Source organism: Bos taurus, chromosome 10 (assembly GCF_002263795.3).
Source record: "Bos taurus isolate L1 Dominette 01449 registration number 42190680 breed Hereford chromosome 10, ARS-UCD2.0, whole genome shotgun sequence".
In the NCBI taxonomy this organism is placed as follows: domain Eukaryota; kingdom Metazoa; phylum Chordata; class Mammalia; order Artiodactyla; family Bovidae; genus Bos; species Bos taurus.
In genome coordinates, this window is record NC_037337.1 from 102,167,166 (window position 1) to 102,180,704 (window position 13,539).

At 51.0% G+C, this 13,539-nt stretch overlaps 1 protein-coding gene across 8 annotated transcripts in view; it reads right to left on the minus strand.

The window, feature by feature from the left end:
- TTC7B (tetratricopeptide repeat domain 7B) overlaps nucleotides 1-13,539 on the minus strand; it is a 304,954-nt gene that overhangs the window by 36,311 nt on the left and 255,104 nt on the right. For 3 of the 8 annotated variants that reach the window (XM_059890973.1, XM_059890971.1, XM_059890976.1), the window contains 2 exons: nucleotides 9,493-9,654; nucleotides 6,910-6,960 (listed from right to left, as the gene is read on the minus strand). The exons of 1 other annotated variant lie outside the window; for it this stretch is intronic. In XM_059890973.1, the coding sequence (XP_059746956.1) occupies nucleotides 6,910-6,960; nucleotides 9,493-9,654 (213 nt within the window). 4 more of the 8 variants (XM_024998169.2, XM_059890972.1, XM_059890974.1 and 1 more) reach the window with 4 other exon arrangements.

A 13,539-nucleotide genomic window follows, 5' to 3' on the forward strand; every position in this document is an offset into this window, starting at 1 on the left:
GGGAAAGGGGACCAGGAAGCTCTTGTTCTTTAGGACAGAGGTTCTCAGAGCCCTTTTATCTCAGAATCCCTTTGGACTCTGCGAAGTCATTTTCTTTAATTAATTAATTTGGCTGCACCAGGTCTCAGCCAAGGCATATGGGATCTAGTTCCCTGACTGGGGATCAAAACTGGGCCCTCTGTATCAGGAGTGTGGTGTCTTAGCCACTGGATCACTAGGGAAGTCCCTCTGCAAAGTTATTGCAAGGCCCCTCAAGAGATCTTGTTTACATTGGTTAGGGACTGAAATCAAAAATGAAATCAAAACTGAGAAATGCTTAAAATGTTTCATTTTTTAAAAAGAAAAATAATAAACCACTGCTCTAGAAAAATTCTACACATTTTCTACTAGATTCTCAGACTCCTTGGCTACAAGGATTTGTGACTTTTAGACAAAGGGCTAATTTTGCTTTTCAGATGATCTGTTTGGTTCACAAACCAACTTCTCAGAAACAACGTCAAAGTTCCTTCTCTTTGTGATATCTATACACAACTGGGGCTGCCCTGGTGGTTCAGGCGGTGAAGCGTCTGCCTGAATGAGCCGGGTTTCATCCCTGGGTCAGGAAGAAGATCCCCTGGAGAAGGAAATGACAACTCCCTCCAGTACTCTTGCCTGGAGAATCCCATGGACGGAGGAGCCTGGCGGGCTACAGTCCATGGGGTTGCAAAGAGTCGAACACGACTGAGTGACTTCACTCACTCACATACACAACTAAATTCATTTATTCTTCACATACTCATGTTTCACTGTGAAGAAGGTCTGGCAGATGATGATGCCGGCAGTGGTGATTATCAGTTTTAGTGAACTAGTTTTGATTATCATTTTTGATTATCAGTTTTAGAGGCCTGTTCCAGGCACTCTGGTTTGCATTTTATGTATATTGCTTCATTTAATCTTTAAACAATTCTCTGAGGCAGGTAACACTGTTACCTGCATTGTTTAGACGACAAAATTGAGATTTAGTGAGTAAGTTACCCAAATGCATATAGCCAGCAGGTGACTCAGACACTAGTCTAACTGCAAATCGAGCGTCTAAATCCAGCTCTGATACCACCTCCTCTAGGAAGGCTGCCGTGAGCCTTTGGATCCTCCTCCCTACCATTCTCAGGCAAAACGTTAGACCTCAGGACCTCAGTGCCCCATATCCTCCTGTGGTCATGGTGATCCCTGTACAGACCACACTGTTTTACGTTAACGTTAACCTAACTGTCTCTCTTATGAGACTGGGTGGTTCTGGAAGACAGGAGTCATGTCCTCCATTTAGGTATTTTGAAAGTGAAGTGAAAGTCACTCAGTCGTGTCCGATTCTTTGCAACCCCATGGACTGTTCAGTCCATGGGATTCTCCAGGCCAGAATACTGGAGTATTCTGCCTTTCCCTTTCCCTTCTGCAGGGGATCTTCCCAACCCAGGGGTGAAACGCAGGTCTCCCACGTTACAGGCAGATTCTTCACCAGCTGAGCCTCCAGGGAAGCCCGCTAGGTACTTTAGGGGCTAAGAATGCCAGGCCCTGAAATGTGCTTGGTAAATGCTCATGGAACGAACGAATGAATGAGTGAATGAGCACTGCCAACAGACTTGTCACTGTATGACATCTGCAAGAGAGTGGCCCCCTTCGAGGGAACCACGGCTCGGTGCCCTACCCTCCTTCCCTAACCGCCCAGGGGCCAGAACCTTCCCCGGCTCAAAGGGCTCCTCCCAACCACTGGCACTAAGGCTGACCGTGGTGCACATGAATTAACACTGCTCTTACCTAGGGGCTCCCCAGCTCCAGTGTAACTAACCCCCTTACAAAGGGAGGGTGACTGAGGTTCATCAGAAACAACTGTTTCCTTCCTACATGATCCCTTTTCACACACGTCTCACGGGGCAGACACCCTTCAGGTTCTGAGGGAGGGGTGGGTATTTGAGCATTCAATATTTATTAACAAGAGCAGGTGATTTACAATAATGATAAAAATACTTAATAGCTAATGTCTATAGGGCTTCCCTTGTGGCTCAGCTGGTAAAGAATCCGCCTGCAATGCAGGAGACCTGGATCCAGTTCCCGGGTTGGGAATATCCCCTGGAGAAGGGAATGGTGACCCAATCCAGTATTCTGGCCTGTAGAATTCTATGGACTCTATAGTCCATGGGGTCGCAAAGAGTTGGATATGACTGAGCGACTTGAACTTTCACTTTCACTCTTCCTAGCAATAGTGCAAATATATCAAACTCTCTCACTGGGTTAGAATTTGGAGGAAGAAAGGGCTAAGCATCACTATGAATTAGAATAGATAAATCTGATTACAAAAAATAATCAAAACAACCTGCGTCTTACTGTTGCATAGACTGAAATGGTAAGTGCCAAGATAGATTTTGATTTACGTAGGTAAACTAGAAACGCTAGTCCTGACCAACCTATTTTTAAAGCAACCCTTTTCTTTCTCATGAAGGCAAATGTATTCTTACAGCGTGCATGGGGGTTAAGAGGATTATCCCTCCAAGGGAAATGGACAAACTGAGGCTTGAGAAAGGAATCAGAGTGGGAACAGAAGGCATATTTCTAATTTGAAATCCAAGACTCTGGAGGAATAAGCTTCGAGATAATCAGGTTTGATAGGTGAGCCAGGGGACGTGTCTGGCCGCTGAGCATCTCCTATTTATCACATTAATTCGAGAAGTGCTTATCCCTGTTGGAACCCTCAGGGCCGAGCAGCCACCAAGTCCCTCAGTCACAGGGTGCAGGGGCTCTGAAAAGCCACCGTGAAACCAACTGAACCGACAGCTGACGTGGGCAGGTGACAGCGGACCCTGAAACCTGGCCTAGGTTCTGTGTCCATGGGGCAACGATGTCCTGGAGCTGAATTTCATCCCACCTAGATGCCCAAGAGAAAATGCTGCTTTGGACATCTGATACGTCGGCAAAGCACTGCTTGAAGAACTATTCTGATCCCCACCTCCAGGGTCTTTATCTGAGTCCCCGCTTAGGACCACCATCTGGGTGGGGTGTGGAAGGGTACTGCTGATAGAGAGCCTGGGCCGAGGGGCCAGGAGTCAGGGCCCCTGACCTCAGGAAGCAGAATGCAGGCTCCGCATCCCCTGGAGGATTCCTACCCCCATTCCTATCATCTCCTGAAGCCCATAGAGAAACTCTGCTAGAAGCAGGACACGGGGTCCAGCCAGCTCACACTGCCTGCTGCTGTCTTTCCAAATCCTCTCCTTGGCTCACTACACCTGTGGTCAGTTTCACACAGGCCTCAGACACGGACCCTAGTTCAATACTTGAAGTTCATCAGGCAAAGGAATCTCAGAGCCCGTAACGCTGTTAAGCAAAAGGCAGTAAACTTCACAGCCAGGCTGTGTTCGGTCACCTGTATTTTCACAAGCAGGGTCACTGACTGCTGGCATGTTTTTATACTCCAGTGGCCCTCTCGACTCTTCTGGTGGTGGTACCTAAGCCGCTGTGGTTTGAACGATGTCCACCTTCCCTCTCCCCTCCCATCCTCACAGCGTGTAGAGGAGGAACAGGTCAAAGGTGCAACCCTGCCGACTTGGTGAGCATTACAGCCCAGGAACAACTGACAACTGTGCTACTGAAGTGCGAAAAAGAACAACAAAAACCCCTCTGCCGAAGAGCTAAGGACCCATGTCTAAGTGTTCGCGCGGGGTTCAGGCTGCCCTCTGCTTCCAGCCCTGGAGCGCTAGCTCGGAAGCCCCTGCGCGTGAACGCGGGGAGCGCGGGGCGCGTGGCTGCACCGGCTCGGGCCTCGCACCTCGTCACCCGCGTCCCATCTGCCCCGCGCAGCCTCGCAGGCACCCGCCCTCTGGCGCTGCTCTGAGAGGAGCCCGTGTGTGCAGGAATTACCCACTGCCCAGAGCTCTCTGCACGTGTTTTCCCTCGGTCCTGAATTGACTCAGTGCTACCTGCTGGCAGAGTTCACTCAGCTTCCGGTTCTTCGAAGCTGTGCCCCTCCCCCAACAATGAAATTAAAAAAAAAAAAAAAAAAGCAGCTTCACTTCTCAAAGGCCCAGCGCACTGAACGGTGATCTGAACGACTAAGCATTCCGCCAGACAGCTGGGCTTGAAACCTTCCATCTTTAACAGGAGAAGGATGCCTGTTTCTCAAGAGGAGGCTTGAGCGCTGATGAGAGGTGGTCCAGCGACCTCCTCGCACCGGGTCCCTGCGCTCTGAGAGCCTCAGCGGCCCGGGCCTGAGCAGCCGGTGAGGAAGGGGAGGACAGGGCCCCACCTGTCCCTGCAGCGCTCAGTCAGGCGCATGTTCTCTGAATCCTTAAAAAACACGGACCATTTTCCCTCCACGCCCACCCCTCAACCCCGGGTTAGGACAATCCCCATCTCCACTGGGGGTGGTCCTGCCTCTGATTTGGGGGGTGGGCTCCTCACACGGGGCTGTCAAGGGTCTCCCTTCCGCATTCTGGCCCCTGGAGGGCTGCCCGCTCCCCTCGAGTCGGGGAGCTGGGGTGCGCCCCAGCAGAGCGGCCTTGGGGGCCACTGCGGTTCCATCCGCCTCCCGCCCACTGTGAGGCCTGCTTGTGGGCTCTGAGGATCGGTAACTTCGGGGGCTATTCTCGTAGCTACTTTCCTTGTTCCCTGTGCGAAAAGGAGACTAAGATAGCCAAGTACATCTGGACAAAACAACCCCCCAGTCCCAAGACGAGGTCACGACTCCCAGTGACTTTCACAGAGTATCAAGCACAGCTCAGACCTGATGGGACGTGCTTTCCTCCGGAAAGGGGTGGTCCTTTCCAGGGAAAGCGTCGGGAAGGACCCCGGAGGCAGGGGCATGCGCGGCGGCCAGCGTGCTCCGGGGCTGTTGGCGGGGCGCTCAGCAGGCATGCGGGGGGCCGGCCGTCGGAGGGAGCTCGGGAGCCGGCTGCGGGGCGGGAGGCAGTACCTTCTGGAGGACTACATGGGGAGGCTCCCCACCTGCCCCAACCCCGCCGCTGCACAGTCCTGAGCCCGCCACTCTGCACCGAAGCGCCCACCCCTGGGGAAAGCGGCTTGTGCGGATGCGGCCCGGGGAGGAGGCTCCCGGCTTGGGCCGCGGCCTCACTCCTGGACACACACGCCCGGCGTTAGCCCGAGGGCTGCATTACTGACCTGTCCACCTCCTGAACTGCCATTCAACCTCGTTTAGGGAGAGACATCCTAGAACTATCTAAGTGAACGTGCGTCAGTGTCCAGTGTTTGTCGCTCAGTCGTGTCCGACCCTTTGTGACCCTGTGGACTGTAGCCTCTGTCGTGGGATTCTCCAAACAGGAACCCTGGGGTGGGTTGACGTGCCCTCCTCCAGGGGATGTTTCTAACCCAGGGATGGAACCTGAGACCCCCACGTTGCAAGTAGATTCTTTACCATCTGAACTCCCAGGGAAGCCCGAACTACTTTTTTAAGAGAATTAATTTTAATGAAAAAAGAGCAAGAACATTTACACTTCAGTTGCCACCCCTCAAAAGCAGTGGGGCCATCATTAGAGTGACCTTTTCATATATAGATTAAAAAGGGACTTTTTTCTGTTAGGCAGAGGCAGAAGGTACAGTCAGTCACCACCTCACCGACTTGGTCACTTCCTGATCCTGACGGATGTTTTTAAGTCAGAAAACGCAAGGTCAATAATAAAACGCTCACCACCTCGGCCTTGTATCTCACCTTGCTTCATTTGAGCGGGGTGTGTTTTCCTTAGTATCATTCTCTTCTCTGGGCTCCTAAAGAGAGCAGCACTTTCACCAGAATCGGTGAAATAAAATGAAGCTGGGAACACGAGCCGGCACATTCTCGGAGAGGAGGGTAGGACATCCACCCAGGTCTCCCTCCAGAATGACGACCGCTGGGGTAGGTGCACGGGGGCGCCTGGGCTCCTCAGCTCAGGAGTGAGGGCGCCGTGGGGGGCGGCCTGGCGGCTACGTTCCAGGCCAGCTCTCCCCGCCTGGCCGGTCACTGCCCTCAGGGAGCCACAGGGGCTGGTAGAGGCTTAAAATCAGGATCAGCTCCTGGTAAACCACAAAAGCGTGTGTGAACAGCGTGCTCAAGTCGCTTCAGCTGTGTCTGACTGCGCAACCCCATGGACTGTAGCCTGCCAGGCTCCTCTGTCCAGGCAGGAATACTGGAGTGGTCTGCCATTTCCTTCTCCAGGGGATCTTCCCGACCCAGCGACCGAATTGGTGTCTCTCGTGTCTCCTGCATTGGCAGGCGGCTTCTTTACCACTAGTGCCACCTGGGAAGCCCAGGTGTGTGAACAGAGTAACAAGCAAATTTAGACCCTCACAGGTGAGGAATCCAAGGCCAGGAAGGTTAAATGGGTTGCGTGGGCCCCTCTGCAGAACTGCCCGCGGAACCCAGGTTCCCCTGGCCTTCCAGAGACTTCGGGCTGTTTTTATCGAAAGGGTTAACACCTCTGTATGAATACGTCAAGCCTCATTTTACCGTATGGAAAGGGAATCGCTTTTTCTGTGTACTAATAAGGGTTGAACCAGAAAGGAATTTTGAGATTCAACTAGCTCCGTCTACCCCAAATCCACAGATGACCCTCACTGGGAAGCCTAGATGTCTCACACTTTTGATCAGTCGCCGAGGGGCTGCTGACACCCCCACCGCACTCGTTCCCTTGGGCATTTTTCCTGCAATGCCTCCTTCTGTAGTCCTTTCCAGACAAGTGCTGCCTCCTCCGTATTTAAACCCAAGCTGCATGAGGAAGCGTTAGAATCTCGAGCGAGCTGGGCCCCACGAGGGGTGAGCAAGCGGGTGGCAGCTTAGGGTCCAGGCCATCCGAACACTCCCAGGAATCGACAGCCACAGCACACACTGCGCGGTGGAGGGTAGCGTGATTCTGGAGACCCTCGGAAAAGTTAATAGATCGGTAAACTACTTACTAACTGAAAAAAGGGAGGGAAAACCATGAAAGTATACTTCTGGAGAGTTGCCTTGGAACAACAAATCAAACCAAAAATTAAAACCAAGAAACAAACATTTGAAAAATCAAAATTAAGGCTAAAAAAGCAAATGGAATTCTCATAACCTTCCAACTGTAAGTCCGGTTGTCTGGGATCAGATTTCAATTCAAGAGTGACATATGTTTTTCCACTAACAATGGTTTTTTTTTTTTTTTTTTTAAAGCAAAGGAAGGCCAACTGGGCATTCCCCTCCGTGTTTAAATGTTCACTCAGCACGTGAAAGCTGACCAATTCATGGACTGTTTTGTTTCCAGGGCAGGAAATTCCAAAGGGAAGGGAAAAATAAACAAGCAATTTCCAGATCTTTCCACACATTAAGCCTCTTCATGATTCCAGCAGTTGTAGGGTTGGGCTAGTGTTCGATCCTGTGAAGTCAAAGGATTGGGGGCAGGGTAGGATTCAGGGAGCTTTAGGTCTAGGCTATCTGTTCTAGGGGAAAGAGCTGCATTCAGATTTACTATAATTTTAATCAATAAATTTCACCTTTGCTAGGCACGTGCACGTGTGGCACGTTTCCTTCTCCAGCCCAACGCTGTGCTTGTGGCTGGGAGGCAAGGTCCTCGGGCGCGACAGCCTTAGAACACCTGGTGACCGGCCAGGGGCTCCCTCAGGACGGAAGGTGACTCAGAGCTTTGTGAAGAATAAACAGCCGAGGCTGCTTGGCGCACAGCATGTTCAGCAGAAAGCCCAGTGGGTGCGCGCTGCCCTACCCATTTGCTAATTAGTCTGATATCAGGTGTCCCACCAGAAGAGGCTGGACCTCAGTCCTCAGAGGTTTAAAGGGACACAGGGCTGCTTGGGATGCAACGAGGTAAATACTGATGGGTGTGGAGGTAGGTGGCTTTGTTACGCAAACAAGAAGGGAAGGGGCAGTGGGAGTATCTAACATCATTCTAGAATAGTTTTTCTTGTTATCGTTCAGCCACTCAGTCGTATCTGACTCTTTGTGACCCCGTGGACTGCAGCCTGCTAGGCTCCTCTGTCCATGGGATTTTCCTGGTGAGAATACTGGAGTGGGTTGCCATTTCCTCCTCCAGGGGATCGTCACCACCCAGGGACTGAACCCACGTTTCTTGCGCTGGCAGGCGGATTCTTTACAACTGAGCCTCCTGGATCAGTAAGATTCCATTTCAAGAACCCCAGCCTCAAGCTGGGCAAAAGTCAATGTAAAAAAACATCTTTCTGGAAAAACCAGAACAGAAAAAAAGCCAAAGTTGGCAACTGCTCCTAGTCATTGTATTAAGGGAAAATGTCTATTTTAAGAAGTAGATTAAAAACAACGTAAGCAGTTTATAAACATTATCTTCATCTTCCATTTTGTAAAAGTGGGATTGTCATTGAGGCTGAGTTCAGAACAGTTACTATGCAGATAAGTAAGGTCAGAGTGTTTCTTGGTTTAAATTATTTATTTTAGATGACAGTCTCCTTTCTGTGTGTGTGTGTGCACACGTGAGTGAGTCTAACGTAGCAGGTCACCATCAGAAATATGAGCACATTCGGGAGAGTAGTTCTTTATATGCTGAGCTTTTGTTCAGCATATAACAGCGTTTGGACCAAAGATGAACCCTTATAAAACATGGGTATAGAGATTAAATTTTCTGGCTATGTTGCAGGTAAAGTCAGCATTAAATAAATGAGTGGAAGAACAAGGGTGGATCTCCTGGTGAGACTCACATTTAGGGGCCATTTAAGGACTTTATCAACCAGTGTCTCATTTTAATACAGGGATCTTTTTTTTTTTTAATTGACAGGACCCAAAACAGACTTTCAAATGTCCCTATTATTTAAAAGCAAGATTAGATTGAAACACTGTTCAATTTCCCTGCCTAGATTCATGACACAAGCCCTCCATTTTCTTTCCCTGCAAATGGAAAGCAATTTATAGTCTTAACAACCGCTGTCACGGGAATCATGAGAAGGTATTTCATACACGCATATTCTTGAGCCCCAGCTCAGGCCTCCTGAATCGTAAACTCTGGGGCTCGGACCCAGGGGATCTGCAGTTTTCAAAGCTCTCTGTGTGACTGTAACACACCATAAGCTCTGAGAATCACATATTTAAAAGGCAGATGACTGATATTTTTAGATACGACCTTGCTTATGAAATACTTGTTGAATTCATTTCTAAATTGAAAACCAGAAATAATTAGGAATGTTCTAAATTGTCTTTTTTAAGAAAATAGGATCTTTATGCATTGATATCAAGTCCAGGAAATCATAGGAGTGCCCAAGAGCCAGAGGCAATGTTCTAGAAAAGCTTCTATTGATTCTGCTCAAGACAGGTTTCCTCTGCTTTTCGGAGGGGAGGGCGGAGCTCGGCAACATTGTCTCCTGCCCCAGGCAGCATCTGGGTTTTCAGACTAGCAAGTTTTGCTGTCACTTGGGTTTGATGGCGTTTGCTACCCAGCTTATCAGTTAGGAAGATTATCAGAAAATAAAACATCAGGCAAATGAAGCAGGTCTAACAAGAAAGGAAAAAAAACGAACATAAACCATGTTTACACAGAGAGGGTTCCTGGCGGGGCCCCGGGTCACTGACGGAACGTGCAGCCGGGGGCCACACAAAGGTTTCGGGTTTGGGATGAGAAGGAAGATGAGGAGACAGAAACAGGTGGAGAGGAGACTCGGTTCTTGGAAGAGAAGAGGAGGAGGAGGAGTCTGACACTAAAAGAGTGAAAGAGAAAAAAAAGGATAAAGGCAAAAAAACTTTAGAAACACAAAGGAAAAAAAATAAGCTAGCTTTTAATATACTCACATAAGCTGCAAAGAAAATGAGGTCATGTAACACAGTCATTCCTCTACTTGACAACAGAACACAAGTACTTTTCGAAGAAAACAAATTTGCTGTTTTCACTGGTTATTATTTGTTCTGCAACCACACCATGGAACAGGAATAACTCAGGTTTACCTGGGCACAGATCCAGCAGTATGGTCCACTGAAAATAATACGTCTTTAACCTATAGTATCCGCAACACTCTAGAGGGAAAGAAACTACTTGCTTTTCAATGAAAGGATTAGAACTTGACTTTTCCTTGATTTGTTTTTTTACGAGAAGCACTTATATAAAATTTACTTGAGAACTAAGGTTTTCCTAGATGCAGCTGTTGAGGGGCAGCCACCGGCCAGCATCGCGGCAGTGGCGTGTGAGCGTGCCAGGCTGGGCCACGGCCGTCTTCGGCTGGAGAGACACACCACGCCGTGGGAGGGCCACCACGGCGACGATTAAAAACGTTCCTGGACAAAACGGGGCAAACTTTCAAGGTGAAAGAATCGTTTTACTTTGGATAGGTGTCTGGTAATATCCACCAATGACTAAAGATAAATCCCCTTACTCCACATCCTGTTTTGAAGGCAAAAGGAAGAAAAAAAAATTTTTTTTCCATCCTCTATTTAAGGAACTAACTTATTCCAAAGAAAAAACAATGACTCATAGCTTCAAAGTTGAAAGACGGTCGTTGGATTCGAGTCTCTTTTGATGGCTAGGACCTACTGGACGACAGAGGTGGGGGTGGGGAGAGAAGGGGACTGAGAGGGATATTAGAAGGGAAAGCAGATTCTTTACGGGTTGTTTTCCACTCTGCCACTCCCGTTTAATAAAACCAACGTCCACTCTCTGGCTACAGTGGGCTTGGCGAGTCCGAGGCCTCTAGCCTTGGGCTCCCCTCGTGTTCCAGTTCAGATCCGCATCTGGACAATTGCAGGGGTGGGAAGCGGACCTCCCAGTTAGCTACCCACCTTTCAAAATGAACACCACCGAGCCTGTACTTCATCATGACCCAGATGTATAATGAGGGTTCCTTGGCTAGATTTTTAAAGAACTCTTATCTGTTTGACACATACATTGAAATTTTAACAGGCAAAATATGATATCTGAGATCTGCCTCAAAATACCTTACAAAAACTAAGTGTTGGACAGCAGAGATAAAGGAAAAAAAAAAGGAATTGTTGGAGGCTAGTGGTAGGTACATGGGGACTCATGGCATTAGTATCTCTATTTTGGAATATTTGAAGTTTTTCCACAATAGAAAATTAAAAAATAATAATAAAAGGGAAATAAATTTTAGCTCTGGCAAACAAAAAGGACAATCCAAGGGGGGCTGTGGCTTCGAGAAGGGGTCTCCTGCGCTGCGGTGACAGGGTGGGCCGTGTCGTGACCGCGGGAGGTCGCCTCTGTGCCAGGCACACGTCTTCATCCGCTGTGCTCCTGGCAGAGGCCTGGGTCCTTCAGGGAATTTAGAAAAGCCACTTACTGTGGGGCTGTAAAAAGCCCCAGGACGTTCTCTGCTGACGAAGGCAAGGGGGGTGCGTGAAGGGACCCCCACAGGGGCCGAGCAGCCCAGACACAGTCTGCTATTTCAAGTCAAGGGATGTGGGAAATAAGATCTAAGCTTATTTGCATGGAAGGGAAAACCAAAAGCTAATAAAAACAGTTATCTTTAGGAAAAGGCGAGGGAGAAGGGCAGGGAGGAAGCAGAACTTAAGCTAAATCCGTGGGTCGTTCTGGAGACAGGGGTCCTGGAACTGCCCACGGGCTCAGCTGTACAAAACTGCCCGTTATTCATCACGACGGAGGCACCTTTTCCATTTATAGGAGCGTCTGTCAGGCTTTTTAAGTCTCTCGGATTTAAAGGATCATCTCAGAAGGTTCTGCCATCATTTACGACCAGTCTGCCGCTGGTAAGGTCTGCTAACATGGCCTTCTGCTTTTCCGGCTCCCTAGCCTCCTGGTAAGTACCGGTGGTGGTGAAACCAACGACATGGGGCTCCCGGGCAGGGCGGGTGAGAAGGGTCCTGGAGGGGCTCGTGTGGCAAGTACAACCACAGCACAATACCACGGTCACTGGCCAGCACCTGGGAGCCTGTGCCCCGGCCGCGTGGACCCCACCCCGGCTCAGGATTCAGGGACAGCGGTGCCCACTATGCACAAGGGCGGCCACCCACGCTGGGCACGAGACACACCTCACCTGGATGCTGTGGCACCTGAGGTTTCCTCTGCGGAGGGAGCCTCCTGAGGGCTCAGGGCGGTGGGGGGATGTTCCTGGGGCAACGGGGAGAACGAACCCCAAGGGCCTCGCTCATTTTCTCCTGCCTGTTTGCACTGTGATGTAGATGAAAGTTTGGGGACCTCGGGGCAAATGAAGACCCCGACCAGCTGGAAGGACAGGGCGTCTGACTTCATACCAGGGTCCTCACAGGGTCCTGGGGGGAGGAGGCCCCGGGCGGCAGCTGCGAGGAACTGGTGAGCATCACCTCCCTGTCTTCTCTCCCCGGAGGTCCAAGCATCACCTCGCGGGGGCTAAGAGCCTGACCTTCCCTTTTCTGCAGTGAAGGGTCACGCACGTCCCTCCAGTGGGACTGGACCGTGAGCAGAGCCCAGCTCAGGGTCGGCCTGGTTCACATCTAAGCCCGCCAGTGGCTGGCCCTCAGTCCGGGGCCCAGGCCGCTGTAAGGCCGAGGAGTCCCTGTGGCCCTCCCAGCCTGCACTTGGAGCGGCGGCTGGTAAACGGCACTGACTGAAATTCACGCTGCTGCCAGCGCTCTCCTGACCGGGGAGCCCCAAGGCCCTCCGGTTGGGCCTCCTGAGCCGACTTGAGGTCTGGAAAAGGGGGCCTAGCGGGGCAAGGCGGGCAGCTGGGAGAACAGCTCAGGCAAGGACTGTGCCCGGCTCCCGTCCCCGGGGAGAGGCTCTCCAGGGTGACTCCCCGCGCTGGGTTCAGGGATGCTCTCCAGCTCTTCGGAGGGGTTGTGTCTGGACCCAGGACCGGGAGGCTCCTCTCGTGAGGGCAACCCCCAGGGGGCTGGGGGCGCCCAGAGGTGGTCTAAGCCAGACACAGAGTGCCATGCGGGTGGCGGGGAGGCAGCAAACCTGCTCCCAACGACACTCGGGGACTGCCTCAGGCTCACAGCTGGGCACGTCTTAATAGTCCCTGGGTCCGTTGAGTCCTCCAAACGGCCCCCTGAGATGTCGGTATTCCTATCAGAAATTACTCGTTTGCACTTCTGGAGATGATAGCGGTATCTCTACCCACCCTCTACTTAGGCAACTGTAGAAACACAGATGCGAACTGACGTGCTCATGTCTGCAGAGAGGCAGGAAGTGCGCAGGCCTCCTCTCGGGGTCAGTGGACTCCGAGGCTCAGAACCCACTGCCCCCTCGCGGTGGGTGGGTGGGTGTGTGTTCGTGGGTGCCACGGATGAGATACCGAAACCTTGATTTCAGCAAGTCTGAAATCTACAGAGACACAAAGAAACACAAAAGCCAAGGGACGCTTGAAGGCGATGGGAAGAGTCTGATTTTAGTGTCGAATTTTTGGCTCCAAGAGCAAGGGGAAAAACAGAAAGATTTCAAAGAATTGTGTTGGCAAGGAACAGGACGGCCCCCACCATGAACCCAGACTCGAAAAAGACCCTGGGGAAAAGGCCCGTCAGGCGGGAGATGAGCCCGTTTCCCTGGCGATGCCTTCCGGCCCTGGGCCCCGGGGTCTCCAGCCCACGGCCCGGGGGCCGGGCCCCACCCCGCTCCGGCTAACACCGTTTCAGCCCCGCTG